The following is a 20,913-nucleotide window of genomic DNA, read 5'->3' as shown; positions in this document are numbered from 1 at the left end:
GATCCAACTGATACTGCTTTAGGTACTGTCTTGTTCTGAAACACTTTGGATGTATTAATAGGATCCTACTCAAATTAACTCAAATAACTGAGGCTAGGGAAGAACTTACCATAAGAGAAATATCCAGAAAATTCAGAGAAATGTTGAACACCTAGGCGGCAGGAAGGGCAAAAACTAAGACCACTGTCCTAAGCAACTAAGACGAGGTCCTCGGCAGTGGGAGGTCACAAACTCCAGTGCACCACAAGACAAATTCAGATTACTGAGAGAGAGCTCCCATTGGCTCATCCCAGTTTGTGCCTTTGTTCCTTTGGGTCACTTGTCCGTCCTTCATCCAGCTTACTGTCGGGGAGTAAGGGAACCATGGGACGATATGACACCTTAGACTGCCCCTTCTAACAGCTGCGGGCAGGAACAGCCTAGAATGTACCTGGTGGTGTACCCCCATCTCTTCATTCTTGAGAATTCTGATACCTCGATGCTCCATTTGTGTGGAACTGGGATAACCTACATTTACCACTGGCTATGATAATGCAAGGGGGTCTCCAGTGAATTCCTCAAATTCTACCCGTATTTATTCCAACCAGTGTCACGAAAACTTTTTCTCCTGTGAAGGAACCTGGAATGATCAGATGGTTATCACGGTTTCCATTTCGGTGGACTGTGATTGAATCCCTTGGTGGAATTGTTCTTCCCTTGGATGTCAGATTCCTCATATTTATAGGACCCAAAGCTGTAGGGATAATATAGAATTTTTTTTTTTAAGAAATTGAGAAGAGCCTTTTTGAAATGTGTTGCCTGACAATCAAAATTTATATTTATGCCACTAAAGCTAACACTGAATAAACATGAAAATAAAGCTAAGAAGTTGCATGGATGACTGAAATTCAAAAACGTAATTTCAATCATTAGTTTTCAACTTGTCCCAATGAATCTAGAATTGTCAATAAGTAAAGCCTTTCTCAAAAACTCTTCAAAGTTGATAAGACTTTGGTGGTCAGTCAATCAAAGGAATCTCTTTTGTTAAATCTTTGATTAACATCTATCCTCAGCCTATTTCCAAAAGTTATTGTTATCTTCCTAGGATAGGTAAAATATTTGAAATATTTTTGTAACTTCAATTTTCTGGCTTTAGTTGTTTTTCTTAATCTGGAGGATTTGGACCAAGTCAGTCATCAGTCCTTTCAGTATTTAAGGTCAACTGTCTAATCTCAAGGAGAAGGCAATGGCACCCCACTCCAGTACCGTTGCCTGGAAAATCCCATGGATGGAGGAGCCTGGTTCCATGGGGTCGCTAAGAGTTGGACACGACTGAGCGACTTCACTTTCACTTTTCACTTCCATGCATTGGAGAAGGAAATGGCAACGCACTCCAGTGTTCTTGCCTGGAGAATCCCAGGGACAGGGGGAGCCTGGTGGGCTGCCGTCTCTGGGGTCACACAGAGTTGGACACGACTGAAGCGACTTAGCAGCAGCAGCATGTGTACTAAATACTGAAAAGTAAAAAATAGCACTGATACTCAAAATGACATTTAAATCTTTATTGATATCATTGTTTATGAACTAATCGAACTACATATTCTTTCAAACTGTATCCTTACAACTTAAAGCCAAGAACTTTTCTCAGTATTAAAACTTCCAAAAAGGGTTGAGTTACCTATAAACATCAGGCACGATTCTAAGTTCTGAATCAAAAAATTCTTTTAATGCAATTAATATTAATGTTTTTCAAAACATTAAATGGAAAACTTCCAGTTTCCATCTATTTTTCAAATAAAAGCCACAAGAAATTAATTACTATGTTATACAACTTGCTTATATCAAGTTATGAAGAAAAGCATCGTGTCAATTGCTAGGACCTCAAATTAATACATTTAGGTTCTGTATAGTTTGATTTACTCTTTGTTGTAAAACTGCTAACTTGAAATAAGGACTCTGTATAGACACCATATTTTGAAATCATATAGCTAATATATCCATAATATTTTATGATAGTAGTATCACATTCATTTGTTAGAAATTATTCACAGGTCCTAAATACTAGATGATTGGAATGTCACACTAAGGAAATTACCCTTATTATTCTAATTATATAAATATCTAATAATTATATCTCAGAAATAAAAAGATATTCTTTAATATTGACCGAATACTTACTACATTTTGTAATTAAATTTCTACTGGCTTTCTTTATTTTAGCTAACCTAATATAATCTAATAATCAGTTTTTCTTTTTTACAACAAAGCAAGCATTTAGTTTCTCTTGTGATAAATCCCAAACTTTTTTTTTTAGTTGTCTTTAGAAAGAGAAGAATAGTTTGATACAAGAACACAAGAAATGCTTTTAACAGTTGTATTATCTTGTCATTGGGAATCGATGACTAAGCTTCAAAAAACAATAACAGGGATGAAAAGATACAGAGAGAGAATTCCATAAAATAACATTAAAAAAAAAAAAAGGCAAAAACCCACTCTAGTAGTCTTGCCTGGAAAATTCCATGGACAGAGGAGTCTGGTAGGCTACAGTCCCTGGGATGGCAAAAGCTGGACGTGACTCAGCATGCACACACTGAACTGCACTGCACTGCACTAAGGTATGGTAATAGGTAACTGAACTGCAAGCAGATATTGTAGTGGATTAACACACTTGAAAAACAGGGCAACCATATATCAAAAACATTCAACAGACTCACAAAAACCAAAAAGAAGAGAACATAAGCACACAGAAATGAAACTCATCAAACTACAAAAGGAAAAACAAAAATTAAAAAAAAAGGAACAAAGAAGAAACAAAAAGTTACTGGAAAACAAGGTTTACAAAGGCAATAAATACATACCTATCAGTAATTCCCTTAAATGTCAATGGATTAAATGCTCCAATTGAAAGATGCAGAGTGGTTGATAGGATAAGAAAACAAGAGCCTACAATATGCTGCCTGCAAATGACCAGCCTGGGGCGAAGGACACACATAAATTTAAAGTAAGGGGATGGAAAAAGATATTTCTTGCAAACGGAGATGACAAGAAATTGGAGGTAGCAATACTCGTTTCAGACAAAATACACTTTAAAAGAAATGTCATAAAGATAGATAAAGAAGGACATCATATGAGGATTAAAAAAAAATCTGGATCCACATTGAGTTTACAGACTAAAGAGTTAATATTATTCCAAAATGCCTTCATGTTTTAAAAAATCAATACTCTATTACACTGTATATATGAAGGCTCATTGAACTATTCTCTCTACTTTTGTGTGACTGAAAATGCCCATAATATAAAATAAGAAAAAAGGTTCTGTCAACAGCAAATGAACAGAAATGTTCCTTGGACTAATAATCCTATAAATTCAATACTGCAGAAGCTTAGTATCTGGAAGAAATTTCAGTAAACTGTCACAACGTCAAGCAACAAACTAACATTTTTGTTGTTATAATTTCTTTTCACTGCCTCTAATATTTTATGTATTTTAAAAGTATTCTATTCTTGCTTTAGTCTTACTGCGTTTGCTCTTGGGAAATAGAATAAAAAGCAGAAAAGATCCTATTAAAAAAAAAAAGGCAAAGCAAAAAATAGCACACAAACATTTGGCATAGATTATAACCAGCTTATAAAACTCAGCAGATCTGAGTTTTATAAGCTATAAACCATTTTGACACTGATTAAGCTGACAACACATATTAGCTGCCTTGTCTACTATATTGGTTGACCATTAAAAATATTAATTAGATTGTCACCTACCTGGAGTCAAGATTTTTCAAGAATTAGTTCATTCTTTCTTTGTAGCTTAGGCTTATTGATCATAGAACACTTTATAACTGTTAATGTTTTCTTTTACGATGTTGGCATCATGGCAAATTACAATCTTGAAATGCTTTTTTAAAAATTACTGATTTGAACACAATGCTTCCTAATAAAATTTTGGCAAAATTGAAAACTTTAAAGTTATCTCCAACATATGTAACCTTGTTTGCTTATTTTTGTTTAAATTAAAAACTTGGACCACATAAAGTTTGTTAAATATGGAAGGTTTAAAAAAAATCGGTTTAATTTTATTTGAGAGAATCTCTTTTCAAAAATTATCTATTATTTGTATATCTACAATGCATAGTATGATGGTACACAGTACTTTTGATAACCCCTAACTATTATGAACTATCCAATTAGAAGTTTTAAAAGGATGAACATTTGAATCTTCTAGTTCCGTATTTCTCTGATAAAACGTGAAAAAAAATGTACTTTCTAGCCATGTCTTAAAAATTAACTAACTGCTTAATTTGTTCTGTTTGCAATGATTGTCTCCTTAACAACATCTTTTTACTTTTGAATTCTTTGGGGAAAATAGGAACTGTTGGCATAAGCACTTTTTGACCACAAGAAAGAAGGCTGGAAATCTTGTTGCTGACATTGATATCTGATATGGGAGGGTGAGGGTTCACATTTAAGGGTGGAAGGAATCCTGGTCTGGTTTGTGTACTGTTGTGATCTAAAGGGAAAGCTCCTGAACCACGCCTTTCTAAACGGGCATGAGTTCTCCTGCTCAGGGGACCTGGGGGGATATTCTCCAACAATTCTTTGGACCCTGATAACAAGGAAGAAGATGGCGAGAGAATCTTTTTTTTTCCTATAAATGCTTTGCCATCGTCTGAAGCTGCAGGGGTAAGACCAGCTGAGAGCTGGGAATCAGAGCTGTAGTGATTTGCTCCTGAGTTTCTTTTTTGAACTATACTTCTTAGGGTGGAAGCAAATATTGTCTGGTTAGAGTCTGGCTCCTGATCCACTGGGATGTCAATGCATTGCTGATTTCCTTCTGAAAAAAATGATTGATGATTTACTTCGTCAAATGACATCTTTCTTGAGCTGGCCTGATCGAAGGCTCTTAGCAAATGCGCAGTGTCTTTTACATCAATACTTTGGTGCCTAGTAATGAATCGCTTGGAAAGTGCCAGCCGGTTGGCTTTGTAAGATAATTCTTCCTCTGGAGTAATATCCTGAAGCTCCTCTTGTAAGGAGGCCACTCTGTGCATTAATAAGGGAGGACTCCTGATCCAGTGAGGAGCCTGAGGGAGCTTGGGCCCATTAGGGGTCAGACCAGGCTTCCTCACAGGGGAGCCTCGATCCCCAGTATCATCACTGCTTCCTGCAGGCTCCAGATCTTTAAAGCCAAAAAGTGTCGTTTCAGTTTCAGAAGAATGTGAAAGTGGTGGTGAGGCTGTTTTTAAGTCTATTTCTGAAGGAGTGGCACAGGTGGCTGGAGTATGACACCCATCCATACCCCCAGGAGGCATATTTAAGTACTGTTTGGTGGTGTGCCTGCCAGAGGGCGATTTTGCTGTTGTTATGATAATGACCTCTTTCCCCTTTGCCTTGCAAGCACTAAGGAGAACTTTCAGGGTCTCTCTATCTTCTGAATTTATAGCATAAACCAGGGCCGAGGAACTAGAATGATCTTGCAAGCTGAGGTCAGCCCCGCTCTTTAGGAGCAACGAAACAACTTCAGGACCAGCTTTTTCTAAGCAAGCATGCATTAAGGCAGTTTTCCCAGATTTGTCCTGTATGTTGGGATCAGCATTGTTTTCTAACAGGTATTTAACCATTTTGGCTTTACTGACACTCTGGTGATCAACATGTTTGGTCTTACAAGCAATCATTAAAGGTGTTTCCCCACGGTCATTGCTCTCATTGATGTAAGCGCCGCCTTCCAACAAGAGTCTTGTAAGGCGAAGCCGGCTCTGATGGACCGCTTTAATTAGGGAATTTCCATCACTGGAAATTTCTACACATTCATCCATCTTCAAAAGTCAGAATCAATACCTGGTTATCAAAGAAGATGAAGAACAAAAGATTAGTTGGAATCAATGTCCCAATTTATATTCATGTTGTTAGTCACAATTTCTGAAATATGTCTAGAGAAAGAAGACATAAATAAGATTGTTCTTTAATAAATACAGAGCAAAATAGTGAACTGCAAAATTAAAAATAATTTTAGAATAGTAACAACCTTTAGGGCATTCAAACTAAAATTTACTTTTAAAATCTTCCTTGAATATTTATGACATAACACTAGCCTGATATTTCTCTAAATCCCACATTAACTAAATAATCATCATCTTATTTTCTACTTGGAAAAAATATTTTAAAAATAATATTAGAATGCAAATTTAAGCAAAAAAGCCAAATTTCTGTGTAACTGCAACTGAATCAACTAAAATAGAGCATGTTTATGATAGCTTAATATAAAATACTTCTTAGTATTAAATTACTTAAACATGCTTTTCAATTAAATAATATAATTAAGATCTAGATTTCCAATTTCAGGGGCATTTTGATGTTTCTTTTAAAGGATGAAAAATATCTGGACTACAAGATGTTAAAAGAACTGATGTGTCTGACACTGAGATAGGAATGATGAGCATGTGATTATGCATTTTTCTTGATTCCATTATTTAAATCATATACTAACTAGGTTACAGGGTTGCTGCTGCTGCTGCTGCTGCGTCGCTTTAGTCGTGTCCGACTCTGTGTGACCCCAGAGACGGCAGCCCACCAGGCTCTCCTGTCCCTGGGATTCTCCAGGCAAGAACACTGGAGTGGGTTGCCATTTCCTTCTCCAATGCATGAAAGTGAAAAGTGAAAGTGAAGCCGCTGAGTCGTGTCCGACTCTCCGTGACCCCATGGACTGCAGCCTACCAGGCTCCTCCGTCCATGGGATTTGCCAGGCAAGAGTACTGGAGTGGGGTGCCATTGCATTCTCCGAGGTTACAGGGTTAGCAATGTGCTATTGGGTTGAATTTTGACAGCTGCTCCAAAGGCGTTTTCTAAGCTAAAAACAAATGAAGACATGTAGACTTCATAAACATTTTATTGTTATCATTAAAATGGAAAATGATTTATGTTTAATTTATTTAAATCATTTAGATTCAAACTCACTCAACAGATAATTTCATTAGGTGGTAAGAATTATATCTTTATCGAGAGCCAAGGAAATGTTAGTTTTATAACAGTCCTTGGAGCTAGGGATAAAAAGCAAATAAAAGTTTATGTAATATTTAAGTCTATTTCATTTAACTTGGTAGCTTTGATAAATTGAGAAGGGTTATTTATTTTAGTCATTTACTTTTAAGATTAAGAATATTGGACATGAATTTCTATTGGATAGTAGAATAGATAATAAATATGACTTCTTAAAAGAAAGAAGAGATGAAGAGAGCAGAAAGAAAGTGAAGAAAAAAGGGATCGACATGTATACAGAAATTAATTCAGTGATAAACAGCTATAAACTCTTAATACTGTGATGGGCTCTGAGCTATAATGGTACAGGCCCCAGCCCTGAGGAGCTTATATAGCTGTTTGGAATAAGCAGCTGGTTATGGGTTAAAATCATGAGCACACACAGACTTTAATAGTGTGAGGATGGAATGGGGGCTTCACAGAGACCAGTCATTTGAGCTAAGCCTTGATGACTGTGAAAGAGTTTGGCAGGCAGAAAAAGGGGGAACAGAGAAGTAGAGACCACTCCTGTGCAAAGACATGAAGACTTTATTTAGCACAGTTATTTAATCACAGATCAGGCTTTATACCAATACCATAATCAACTTTAGGAAAATACTTTAGCAGATGATTATGTTTAGGGTGATACGGGAGAACAAACACAGCTAATTTTTAACCCTGCCTGAAACCCCCTGAAAGTAAAGATTTTTTTTTCCAGAAAGACATAAACTCACAACGATAGCGGGCAAAGGACAGAAGATGACAGCAGCATTTTGGAAGCCAGAAAGCAAACGAGCCAGTGGTAACTGACTCAGCCAACCTGAAAAGGCTGTGCCTCGAGTCATCGTAGCAGAGTTGAGACTACCCCACGTACACCACAGAATCCTCGAAAGAGGCAGCAGTTGGAGGCTCTAGAACTAGCTAGTGAGCAAGTGGAGAGTACAGCCCTCCTAGAGGGTTAGGAGAAGGACGTGAGAGAGGCAGTTAGATCCCTGGGACTTGCTCCGAGAAGTGTGGTGGGCCTACGTTGGGCCACCAGCAGCAGCACCACCTGAAACTTGTTAAATGTGCAAAATCTCAGGCTCCGACCCCAGACCTACTGAATCAGAGCCTATGGTTCAGCTAGATCCCCAGGTGACTTGCATGCACAGTAAAGTTTGAGAAACACTTCGCCACTCCAAGCCAGGGAGACAGAAGACTGTCATCTCCCACCTCAAAAGATGTCCAGTTTATTCTCCACAAATGGTGGAACAGAGAATCTCTGGACTGAGAGACACTGGGTATATCTGAGGACAAGAAAACAGGAGAATAAGTGACTGTATGCTTCTTGTTTAGTCACTAAGTCATGTCCAACTCTTCTATGACCTCATGGAGTGTGGCCTGCCAGGCTTCTCTGTCCATGGGATTTCTCAGGCAAGAATACTGGAACAGGTTGCCATTTCCTTCTCCAAGCTGCTACTGCTGCTGCTGCTAAGTCGCTTCAGTCGTGTCCGACTCTGTGTGACCCCATAGACGGCAGCCCACCAGGCTCTGCCATCCCTAGGATTCTCCAGGCAAGAATACTGGAGTGGGTTGCCATTTCCTTCTCCAATGCATGAAAGTGAAAAGTGAAAGTTAAGTTGCTCCATCTTCCCAATTCAGGTACAGAACCCTTGCAAACCCACATCTCCTGCACTGCAAGCAGATTCTTTACCACTGCGCCACAACAATGATGGTATGCTTACTGACCATCAGTATGAAAGGACTCACAGCATCGCCCCCTACTCAGCTTCAAGAAGGACGGCAGCCATATCTTTATTCTTCAGAAGAAAACAGAATAGGCTTCTCTCAAGAATGGGACCTACTAAGGAGAAAATACCTACAGTACTGATCACAGGGATTCCTCAACATGCCACTCAAATCATCCCACAGAGGGGTATAAACGTCCCACGTGTGCTCAAAGCTTCACATTAGCTTTTTAACCCAAGCCCTTTAATCATGAGCATGCAAACAAAAAAGCCTCTTATATTCAAGGTAGAGCCCAGAACAAATAGAAAATGTAACCTGGAGAAGTCCAGATAATGAAAGCTTCCAAAACTCATTATCCTCTAATGGATAAGAAGATACTGTAACCAAGAAACAAGGATATGAGTCTATTAAAAAGAATTTTCAGAGACCATAAAAAGCTCTCAAAAGATAAAAACATGATACAAACTGCAAAAGTCAATAGAAGGGTTGAATAATAATGCTGATAAAATCTCTAACACAGTCAAGCAAAAAGAATAGAAAGAAAAAAAAACGAGAAAATTAGAGGACTAGATCAGGAAATCTGTGATCCAACAGAAGTTCCTGCTAGAGAAAATAGTGGGGGTGGAGGAATGGGTGAGCAGGAGAGGAAATGATGAATAAGATCAAGAAAATTTTCTAGATGTGAGGGACTCAAGTTCTTGAATTGAAAGGGCTCAATTAGAACACAGCACAGTGGATGAAGACAGATGCTGACCATGGCACATGGTTATAAATTTCCAGAACACTGAGAAAAGGGAAGATGCCACAAGTTTGGAGGCAAGTAAGGGGAGTGGAATGGATAAGTCACCTAGTAGAGGATCAAGAATTACAATGGATTCAGATATATCAACAACAATAATGAGAGACAAAAGAGGGATATCTTTTTTTTTTTAATCTGAAGGATAAATGATTCCCAGGTTAGAATTCTCTACTAGCTAAACCATTAGTCAATAATTGGAAATCACTTTCAATTGAATCCCAATTCACTTTCAAGAATCTACTGAAGAATACCATCTATCAAGATGAAATGGTGGAACAAGAAAGAAGAAACGAGATCTGGAGATCATCAGAGAAGCAACAATAATCCCCAGGAAGATGGTGAGATGCCAGGATAATGAATGTGCACAGGCATCCTCTTTGAGACTATGCTGCCATTTTACCATCTTGTTAACTGAGGACCAAATGCCCAGGTGAGCCTGACCTCAGTTCTTTAACCGGCTTGCTTTTTCCTCACCGTATCTCTGCTCTCCCCTCCATCCTCTGCTTTCTGGGGCAACCAATGACACTCATTTCAGCCCTGCTCAAATGTTCTGCTTTGACCTGCTCTGAGATCTGGGGATAAGTCATGGTGTGTGTGTGTGTGTGTGTGTGTGTGTGTGTGTGTGTTAGTTGCTCAGTCATGTCCGACTCTTTGAGACCCTATGGACTATAGCCTGCCAGGCTCCCCTGTCCATGGAATTCTCCAAGCAACAATACTGGAGTGGGTAGCCATTCCCTTCTCTAGGGGATCTTCCTGACCCAGGGATCAAACCTGGGTCTCCTGCACCACAGGCAGATTCTTTACTGTGTGAGCCACCAGAAAGCCCTGAGCTTAGGAGGAGACTCAAAACCCACTGCCTTTGGATATCCAGTATCTGGTCGACACTGTAGCCTGCCAGAGGCCCTGTCATGGTAAATCCATGTTTCCCAGGATTCACTCAAGACCTTGCCCAGAAGGGCTCTCGTAAACACTCAGGGATGCTGAGCTGAACTGAGATCCAGAGATTGTTCAACTTATCTTCTCCTGAGAACTTTTGCCATATTTTGGCAATACTGATCTTCCTTTATTCAACTAATTTGTGCTTGCTACCCAGTTTACCAAAAAATTAATGGTCTACTTAAGGATTATATACAAGTGGGAAACTGGGGAAAAAAGAAGCAAAGGGAATGATCTACACAAAAGTCAAGACCACGTGACCTCTTGGTGGGGATCAGGAGAATAACACACTTTGGGAGGGACACAGAGAGGTTTTTAAGATTCACGTGATGTTCTGTCTCTCAACCTGGATGGTGTGTATATAGGTATCCGTTTTATTTTTATTCTTCAAATAGTATATACTTCATATACTCCTCTATACAACACTACTATTCTCTATTGTAAAATGGGACATATATACAAAAAAGAACATAATATTTATGTAAGAATGTCTTATAATTAAAATTTATAAAGAGCCATATTAGGTCTCAGTTTTCACAACATAAATCACTTTTTGTGGTGTTTTCAATAGTATTTACGCCTAGACTTTCAACTAGTCAGCTTCTATAAGCAGTATTCAAAAGGATATACTTATTCATTTCCACTTCAGTTTCATTAATGATGTTAAGCAAAGAACAACTACTCAATATATATAGAACAACTATAAATACAATGAAAGTAATACATAAAATATATTATTTTAGTCCTCTGTGCAACCTTCTAAAAGAGCTATTCCACAGCCAGACGTACCTGCAACCTAGGAATTTATGGTTGGCTGACAGATTGAGGCCCAAATCAGAGGTCTATTCAGAATGTGAAACATCTGAAAAGAGCTCACATGAGACAGTGATCACAAAAAAACCCTTCTTTTAGCGTTTTTCATATACAAATGGGTTTAATAAAGCAAAGAGACTTATAGAAATGAGCTGGAACATAATCTAAAATATAAAAACTACTCTGTAACTGTCATTCAAGAAGAGGTAATAGTATCAATCATGTAAAAACACCTCTGACCAAAAGTAGCATTTGAGAGAGATATTCAAATGAGAACCAGTTGCCAGATACCAGATTTCAGTATTAAATATAGTTTCTACTATTGGAGCCAAAGCACTTTTTTTTTTTTTTTAAGTTTTAAAAGAAATCTTTTGGAACAACATTCAAATTTTTTCACCTATCCTCATGTACAGACCTTTCTTCACAGTGCTAAACCTGGCCACTTCCTGCCATAACTTTCCCTCCCACAGGGAAAGTTTCCCTCTCACTGGGAGAAGAAGGGGAGCTGGCTGGGATGGCTAAGCCGGGCAGTGGTTCCGCAGTGGTCCCGTGGAAAGAGAAGATGCTGTGAGCTCCAGTGCTTCAGAGAAGCTGGGAAGTGGCACCACTAGCTGGCTGCAGCTAGCAAGGATGTCCACCATGCGGCTGTAGGCAGACCCCGCCCCTGAGTACTGCCGGCTGTCAGAACAACAAGGCTTAACTTGCTCATTATAAAGACTTCTAAGCTACTGGATCATCGAAAAAGCAAGAGAGTTCCAGAAAAACATCTATTTCTGCTTTATTGACTATGCCAAAGCCCTTGACTGTGTGGATCACAATAAACTGTGGAAAATTCTTCAAGAGATGGGAATACCAGACCACCTGACATGCCTCTTGAGAAACCTATATGCAGGTCAGGAAGCAACAGTTAGAACTGGACATGGAACAACAGACTGGTTCCAGATAGGAAAAGGAGTACATCAAGGCTGTATATTGTCACCCTGCTTAACTTATATGCAGAGTACATCATAAGAAACGCTGGGCTGGAAGAAGCACAAGCTGGAATCAAGGTTGCTGGGAGAAATATCAATAACCTCAGATATGCAGATGACACCACCCTTATTAGGCAGAAAGTGAAGAGGAACTAAAAAGTCTCTTGATGAAAGTGAAAGAGGAGAGTGAAAACGTTGGCTTACAGCTCAACATTCAGAAAATGAAGATCATGGCATCTGGTCCCATCACTTCATAGGAAATAGATGGGGAAACAGTGGAAACAGTGTTAGACTTTATTTTTTTGGGCTCCAAAATCACTGCAGATGGTGACTTCAGCCATGAAACTAAAAGATGCTTACTCCTTGGAAGGAAGGTTATGACCAACCTGCTGCTGCTGCTAAGTCGCTTCAGTTGTGTCCGACTCTGTGTGACCCCATAGACGGCAGCCCACCAGGCCCCGCCGTCCCTGGGATTCTCCAGGCAAGAACACTGGAGTGGGTTGCCATTTCCTTCTCCAATGCATGAAAGTGAAAAGTGAAAGTGAAGTCACTCAGCCATGTCCAACTCTTCGAGACCCCATGGACTGCAGCTTACCAGGCTCCTCCATCCATGGGATTTTCCAGGCAAGAGTACTGCAGTGGGTTGCCATTAAAGCAGAGACATTACTTTGCCAACAAAGGTCCATCTAGTCAAGGCTATGATTTTTCCAGTAGTCATGTATGGATGTGAGAGTTGGACTGTGAAGAAAGCTGAGCGCCGAAGAATTGATGCTTTTGAACTGTGGTGTTGGAGAAGACTCTTGAGAGTCCCTTGGACTGCAAGGAGATCCAACCAGTCCATTCTAAAGGAGACCAGTCCTGGGTGTTCTTTGGAAGGAATGATGCTAAAGCTGAAACTCCAGTACTTTGGCCACCTCATGCAAAGAGTTGACTCATTGGAAAAGACTCTGATGCTGGGAGGGATTGGGGGCAGGAGGAGAAGGAGACGACAGAGGATGAGATGGCTGGATGGCATCACTGACTCGATGGACCTGAGTCTGAGTGAACTCCCGGAGTTGGTGATGGACAGGGAGGCCTGGCGTGCTGTGATTCACGGGGTCTCGAAGAGTGGGACACGACTGAGTGACTGAGCTGAACTGAACTGAAGCTACTGGACTGATCACTTTAAAAAAAAATTCTTAATTTTGTATTGGGGTATTTTGTATTGCCGACTAATAATGTTGTGATAGTTCCAGGTGAACAATGAGAAAGGACTCGGCCATACATATACACGTATCCATTCTCCCCCAAACCCCTCTCCCATCCAGGCTACCACATAACACTGAGCAGAGTTCCTTGTGCTGCACAGTAGGTCCTTTTGGTTATCCATTTTAAATGTCAGATGCTCACTTTTTAAACTGCTTACACTTGATAGAGAAATTTTGAAATTGTTTAAACATTAAATTTTTCAGAAAAAAATGTCACCACATACTTTATTCTCCATGTGTATATATATATTTTGTTTCCTAGTTTCTCATCTTGTAATCAGCACTTTATTGGAATAATCCCCTTGTCTTCATGCCTTCACCTTCTTTCAGTCTGTTCTCTTCTCTCACCTCATCCATTTGCACATCAAAAATGCTGATATTAAAGTTTGACTAATTTACTTTTCGCAGAGGTGAAGCCCCACCTGGGATGAAGACCACTTCTCTAGCCTACAGTGATCCTAGTTCAGAAATGTTCCTGCCTCACGTCTCTTCCTTTGAAACATCCTCACCGAGGGCAGCTAGTTCGAGTACAGTATTCACATTGAGTCAGGCTCTGTTATAATCTAGCTTATAAATGATCCCCCAGTTCAGTTACACCTTCCAAATAGATTGTTCAACTGGAGAAAATCTGAAGGTCAGGTAGACCCAGACTTCCACCCTGACTCTCCTAGTTTCTAGCTGTGTGCCCTGGTCAAATATCTCAGCCTCTCAGAGTCTTAGGTTCCCCGTTGGTGGAAGACAATCATAAAACATTCATCCCCTGGGGGCTGGTGATGAAATCAGACAACATCTGGAAAGAGACTTTCCTGTGTGCCTTCCTACTCACTGTGTTCTTCTTTTTAAAGTTTTTATCTCAGAATTTAGCCATCTTTTATTTTTATCATGTCTCTAAAGCAAAAAGTGAAAATGTCACTCAGTTGTGTCTGACTCTTTGCAATCCCATGGACTGTAGCCCACCAGGATCCTCTGTCCACAGGGACTCTCCAGGCAAGAATACTGGAGTGGGTTGCCATTTCCTTCTCCAGGGGATCTTCCCGACCCAAGGATCTAACCCAGGTCTCCTGTATTGCAGGCAGATTCTTTACCAACTAAGCCACTGGGGAAGCCCACCATGTCTCTAACTCACAGGCTATTTAAATAACATAAAAAATTTAAAATGTTGTTTTTCTAGAATCTGTAAATAATGTTTGTAAACATAAATGGAACCTAATAAGTGAACTATGGAATAAGATACCCCTTTAAGGGCATTTTCCTTATAATTTCCAAATACAATAATTTCAGCATTAAAGATATGAGTAATATAAGATATTAATTATTAAACAGCTGGATAAATTGCTTTTATTTTAAAATTAAATTGTCTTTAACAAGGCTCATGATTCATCATGGCATATTTACTCTAGTCTTTTACCGCCTCTCTCAATCTTCTCCAGGGGATCTTCCCAACCCAGTGATCGAACCCAGGTTTCCTGCATTGCAGGCATATTCTCCACCACCTGAGTCACCAGGATGGTCTCCATCTCCCAAGGCCCTTCTAAAATTACAGTTTATTTTTTTTTAAGATATCTATTCTGAAGAACAAAGAAAACTGAAAGAGGGTAATATCAGATGATCAATTTCAAACATGCTGAGGAGGCAGAGGTGGGGGTGGCATGGTTAACTGCGTTAACATAGAAGAAGCTACATCGTGAAGCCCCCTAGGGAGATGGCCCCAGAGAGAAGGGAGCCAGTTTACTGGCAGGACCCCGGAAGCTTAGGACATGGAGGTTCCAAATGACACAGAAATTGGCAATGAGGCACAGGGTTGAACATGACAGGATGGCTGGATAGAACAACTGGACCCCCAGAACTTTACGCCACCCCAAGTAGACGACCACTCTCCTAGGCAAGAAATGAAGATTTGTTCTTTAAACAGACTGATCATGGAGGCTCCAGCCTTGGAAGCCACATGCTGAAAACGGAAGAAACTGAGAGTCTATAGGCTACATGGTGCAATTCCCAGCTCGCTGCCCTGACACCAGGGTACTGGGAGGTAGGAAAAATAAGTAAAAGGCATTGGATCTCAGAATTATGAGCCCTATTAAAAAATCTCTATAGATAAATGAAGCAATTCAAATCATAACCACATTCGCCCCTCCAGACACCCACTCTAAATGGAAATAGAAAGTTACCTGAAAATGTTATTCAAAATTTCATACTTCACTTATGTCTTTTCTCTCCTTGGATGAGTTTTCTGTCAGCCAGCTGTCAGTTCCTACTAAAGGAAATCAAAGCTATTCAGAGCTACATAAATACCAATAATTTGTTCCACACATCTCTCCCATTTGGAGTCTAGTTTTTTAATTCCCTGTTAAGGAAGACATCCCCACAGTGTTTGTGCAGTTAATCATGTTTCACTGATTATAATCTGTAAAGTGTTAGGAGTGGATTCTACGCAGGGCAATCCTGTGTGTGTGCATTTTCGCACACACACACGCACTCACGCACACAGGACGCAGCCTGCCCTGCAAAGACTGTTGAGCTGTGGCATTTACCTGGTCTGCCCCATTCTGTGCTGAGGTCTGTCCCATTGATGTGGCTGAGGGGGGAAAGGTCAGAGAACTCCCAGAGTCACTTCTCTTACCCTCCTGCTCGCCAGGACTTGATAGATGTTCCCATGTTCCTTCTCCTATGTCTCCTTGTTTCTTAGATACCAGCTTCCCCCACTTTATCCCCACGTTAGGAATGGGGAAACAGAGGAAAGTAGAGTTCTGTTTTGAGTACCTGATTTGTGTGATATCTATGGACTTCTCCAGTGGCTCAGTGGTACAGAATCTGCTTGTAAGGCAGGAGACGCGGGGTGGGGGTTCGATCCCTGGGTCAGGAAGATCCCCTGGAGGAGGGAATGGCAGCTCACTCCAAGGGTTCTTGCCTGGAGAATCCTCACGGACAGAGGAACCTGGCGGGTTATGGACCATAGGGTCACAAAGAGTCGGGCACAACCAAAGTGACTGAGCGCGCACAACTTGACACCACCAGAGGGGCCAAGGTGCCTTAGAAGCCATTGTGGAGATAATAGGCTGGGTCTTTCCTGTGGCGTTTTTCTCCCCAAGCCACTCCTAGTTTTCCTGTCATTCAGGAAGAAATTTTACTTTCCTTTGAGCCTCTTAGTCCACCTCCAAACAGGATCTATGCTTCCTCTCTAAAAGTTATTAATATTTATCTGGCCATGGTGAGGAAGAGCAGCAAGGGGCGGGGGGGGGGGGGGGGGGGGGGGGGGGGGGGGAAGGGGGGGGGAATGGGGGGGGGCGGTGGTGGTGGAAATTAACAAATGAGTTTCAAGCTGGAAACCCAGTCCCTCACCTTTGCCCCAGGTTACTCTGTCTTTGTGCTGCCTGCAGGAGACCAGAGCATGCTCAGAGGGGGCAGCAGGCAGTGTGTCAAAGCCTGGGGCTCTGTCTCCTGCCAGGTTACCAGCCCTGGAGAAGCTGTTCCTCTGAGCCTCTGTTTCCGCATTCCTAAAGTGGGGATAATTTTTACTGACGATGACTGTGAGGATTTTATAAGATCCTTATATATTTGCCACTTAGGAATTCAATCATGACAGTTTCTAAACATGCATCACTAAATGTGAGTGCTCTGGGCTAAGGGGTCTGAGAATGGGGGCTAAGGTGCCTATAACCAACAGGTCTTCCACCTACTATGGGCCTAACATGGAGAGCTTGCTAATTAGATCCCAGGCTCCACTCCCCATAAGGGGTGCTTCTTGTGCACACTTGGAAAAAATCTGCGACAAACTCGTCCCCCAGTCCCACTTCCTATTAGCTATCAGTCCCTGCCCGAGGCTCCCCCATCAGACTGTCTCCAATCATTTCACCTCCAGGGCATCTGAGGCTTAGCTCTGCTGCAGGAGCCAAGGGCAGAGACAACTGCCCTGCCTCAGAGTGGGCAAAGAGAGCCCACAGGTCTAGAGAAGAGTACAGCCTTGAGTTACAGCAGCCAACGTATTGGAGATCTCCTGCCCTACCCTTCCCAGACAGGTCTGAGAAAGTCCAGACTTGCAGTGGGAGGCCCAGGCCAGGATGTGGAGGCCAGCTGCACCTGGAACGAAGCAAGCCTGCTTGCCACCAGCAAAAGACCTGTCTCCTTCCCTATGTAAAGGAAGGGACAAAGCCAGCACAAAAGATGCCACTGAGATTGTCCCAGGGAACGTCATGACTTCCCAGGTAAAGTGTTCTCTGGCACCGGGCTCAAAAGAAATATTTAGAAACGACCCAAGCTGGTAAGGTTTGCTGTCTTTCCCAAGCGTACCCCCAAAGGGCTGGTTACTTCTACTTACTGCAGGCGACCCCAGGTTTGTGGTGCTGGGCCCTGGGGAAGCTGCACCCCCACAGTCCTCTGCAGAACCCGCACCCCTCCAACCCCGCCTTGCCAGCACACACACATAAAGACATGCAAACCTATACCTCCAAGTCTCAGGGAACCAAGGTGATGGGATTTCCAGGCTGCCGAGGATTCTGGAGGCGTCTTCACAGTCCTCGCGGCCTCCGGAACGGAGTTGTTGCCTCAGTTTTTCCCGAGAGCGGGGAGGGAGCGAGCCCGAGGAGCTGTCGGAGAAGGGCACAGGAAGGTGACTGGGGCGACAGCGTCGGGACACCGATGGGGGCGGGGTGCGCGTTTCGTCGCCTCTGCTCCGAGCCAGGGCACAGCTGGCAGGCTGAGGCGATGGCCATCCACGAGAAGGGGTTCTGACCAGAGTCGCTGCAGAGCGGTCCCCGCACCGCCCGCCCGGGGGACACGGCCCTCCTTTTGGGAAATAGCACGCCCGAGAGGAGAAGCCATTGACCCTCTGCTGGGGGCAGGCGCACCTCTGGACCCCGGTTCTCCGACAAGGGGCCTGGGGTCCTGGTGCCAAAGCTGTATGGCCCCAGTAGGCTCCGGGGGCCCGGCTGCCGGCCCCTGTGTGACTCGCATTTGTGAAGACAGTGACTGCAAACGGCTCCGCAGCCCCAGCTAACCCGCGCCCCGCGCCCGGCCCGCACCTCCCACAGCCAGGCGGCCGCAGGCACCTGCGGAGACGCGCCCAAGTCCGCCCCTCCGACCCGCGCGCTCTGGCAGTCGAGCGCGCGCCGTTCCCGCTGCGGCGCCGACCCGCGCCCGCGAGGCCCCTGCCCGAATCCTCTCAGATATCCTGTGGCCGCCGGCTGCCCTCATCACCTCCCCATCGCTGCAAGGCCGAGAAGGACGCGAAACTCGCTCGCCCGCGGGGTCCGAGCCCGCGCCGCCGCAGAGCCCCAGCCAAGAACGGGCGGGGACTGCGGGAGGCGCGAGTGTTGGTTCCGCGGAGCGCGCCCGGCTCGGCGGGGCAGTCTCTGGAAAGGACCCGACACTCCGGCGGCCCTCGGTGGGCTCCAGGGCTCCGCAGTGTCAGGGCGCAGGAGATGCCGTCTCCCAGGGCCCAAGTATACCCGGTGGGGCGCACGGAGGCCCTGGGCCGGGGCTGCGCACTCCGCGCCCTCCTCCCGGCAGCCGACACGCAAACCAAAGTTTTCCTAACTGCAGCCCGCACAGCCGGCGCCGCACACTGACCTGCGACGCGCTGTCTAGTCGGCGGGGCGCCTCCCGCCTTCCCGGTTCCGCTCCGACCCTTCGCGCCGGTGGACCCAGGGCGCCGTCCGAGCTGGGATGTTGACTCCGCTGGCTGCACCGCCGCTCGAGTCGCAGATCCTGGTAGGTGCAGCTCTGTCCCCGCCCCCGCTCGGCGGAGAGATGCGGGCAGCGGACCGGGAGCTGCGAAGCGGAGCGGGGGCCGGGAGGCGCGCACCTCGCCAGAAGCCCGGGCTGCGCCTCGTTTCCGCTGGGAGTGACGCGCGGGTTCGGGGCTGTGCTGCAGGTGGGGGCGGCGGGGCCAAAGTCTGTTTCGGCCCCGGGGACCGAAGTGTGGCCTCTGAAGCCCCGCCTTTTGTCCCCTCGAGTATCCGCCACCCGCTATCCTCACACCCCAACCCGGCCACAGCGCTTTGGCTACAGCGATCTGGCCCAGAACAGGGGCGGCAGGGTTTTTTCCAGTGCAGGGCGTCGGTCACCCCTACATAACTGCTCTTGGTTCCCCCTGTCCATGTCTGCGTCCCTCCTTCTAGTTCTTATCCACACGGCTGGTCCACGCGTCCGTCCCCCACGGGTCTCTCGTCCCCTTTCCCGTCCCTGTCCTCTGTTTTGGTAAAGCCAGAATCTCACTTCAGGTTGAGGCATTCGTGGGAGCAGCTGTTCTTTCGTTTTTGTGAGTTTATAACTTGATTCTAGTATTATCAAAACATTAATACATATTAATTGACTTATATTTTACATGTGAAACTCCTCTATGGAATTAAAAAGAGACGAATTTTAAGCAATGATTTGAATTCATTTATCAGGAATCATCTGGTGGAGAAAGGACCGTGACTGTCTTTTATGGTTGTTCAGATGACGTCAGTTAAAAATAATTTGTAGTTTAGAGTCCTTAAAGGGGGAAAGTAGATTTAACTCTGAGAGGATTATTTAGAAAAATAATCTGCTAAAATTGGCCCCTTAGTAAGTATATGTTAAGTTCATAGGTTATTTTAACCTAGAGTTGAGCTCTATGGAGCTGGAGCCCTAGGTTTGGATTGTCCGTTGCCGCATCCATTTGTTTGTGGAAATCAGAGGTCACAGGAAGCGATTGGGTAAATTTGCATGAAGGCACAGGTCTCCTTTCCCCCATTAAAAAAGTTTTTATTAGTGTATAGTAGATACTTGGAAAAGACCCTGATGCTGGGAAAGATTAAAGGCAGGAGGAGAAGGGGACAACAGAGGATGAGATGGTTGGATGGCATCACCAAGTCCATGGACATGAGTTTGAGCAAGCTCCTGGGGCTGGTGATGGACAAGGGAAGCCTGGTCTGCTGCTTCCATGGGGTCAGGAAGAGTCAGGCACCACTGAGGGACTGACCTGAACTAAACTGATAGTAAATATTTAATAGATATGCTTTTCACAGTTTCAATGATTTTACTTATACTAACACATCATTAACACCCAGAGACAGACGATTACCAGTTCTCCAGAAGACTGTCTCTTTTTTCTCTCTTCTAGGGGGCAGGGTAGTGGCTTCAACCAGCATAGATTGCTTTGGCTTATATTTACACTTTGTAGCAATTGAATCATGAAGAATATACTGTTCTGGCTTCTCTCTCTTAAAACTATGTTGAGGAGGTGCATACATCTATAGATTTAGCTTGTTCATACTTTTATTTATTTATTCATTTTTGACAAGCAGTGCAAGTGAAGAGTCTTAACCACTGGACTGCCAGGGACGTCCCTAGCTTGTTCCTTCCTTTTGCTGTATAGTATTCCACTGTGTGAATGTCCCTCAGTTCACTCATCTTATTACTGATACACATTGGGGTAATTATTCAGATAATGTTGCTAGGAATGTTATAG

General features: G+C 43.4%; 1 protein-coding gene and 1 long non-coding RNA gene across 4 annotated transcripts in view; one reads left to right on the top strand and one right to left on the bottom strand.

Moving 5' to 3' along the window:
* Positions 1 to 1,520: 1,520 nt before the first annotated feature.
* On the bottom strand, positions 1,521 to 19,149 carry ANKRD34B (ankyrin repeat domain 34B). 3 transcript variants are annotated; one of them, XM_027545708.1, is made up of 4 exons: positions 19,047 to 19,149; positions 17,924 to 18,064; positions 15,650 to 15,735; positions 1,521 to 5,811 (listed from the first exon to the last, which is right to left on the bottom strand). In XM_027545708.1, the coding sequence occupies exon 4, from the start codon at positions 5,787 to 5,789 to the stop codon at positions 4,251 to 4,253; it is 1,539 nt and encodes a 512-aa protein (XP_027401509.1). In that variant the 5' UTR covers positions 5,790 to 5,811; positions 15,650 to 15,735; positions 17,924 to 18,064; positions 19,047 to 19,149; the 3' UTR covers positions 1,521 to 4,250. The 3 variants fall into 3 exon arrangements, with proteins under 3 accessions (XP_027401509.1, XP_027401510.1, XP_027401511.1); XM_027545709.1 differs by having other exon boundaries at positions 2,496 to 5,811; positions 15,650 to 15,732; XM_027545710.1 differs by lacking the exons at positions 17,924 to 18,064; positions 19,047 to 19,149 and adding an exon at positions 16,242 to 16,368 and having other exon boundaries at positions 2,496 to 5,811.
* The window catches only part of LOC113895051, a 40,383-nt gene continuing 38,569 nt past the window's right edge, over positions 19,100 to 20,913 (top strand). Inside the window, exon 1 of the long non-coding RNA XR_003511746.1 lies at positions 19,100 to 19,187. This is a non-coding gene — a long non-coding RNA (uncharacterized LOC113895051). The remainder of the gene's footprint in view (positions 19,188 to 20,913) is intronic.

The sequence above is a fragment of the Bos indicus x Bos taurus genome, chromosome 7 (genome assembly GCF_003369695.1).
Source record: "Bos indicus x Bos taurus breed Angus x Brahman F1 hybrid chromosome 7, Bos_hybrid_MaternalHap_v2.0, whole genome shotgun sequence".
Classification (NCBI taxonomy): Eukaryota; Metazoa; Chordata; class Mammalia; order Artiodactyla; family Bovidae; genus Bos; species Bos indicus x Bos taurus.
This window is presented reverse-complemented; position numbering and strand designations above follow the sequence as displayed.

What these genes read in the sequence shown, in the direction of transcription:
- ANKRD34B (XM_027545708.1), bottom strand. Translation starts at nt 5,789, where the DNA reads ATGGATGAATGTGTAGAAATTTCCAGTGATGGAAATTCCCTAATTAAA.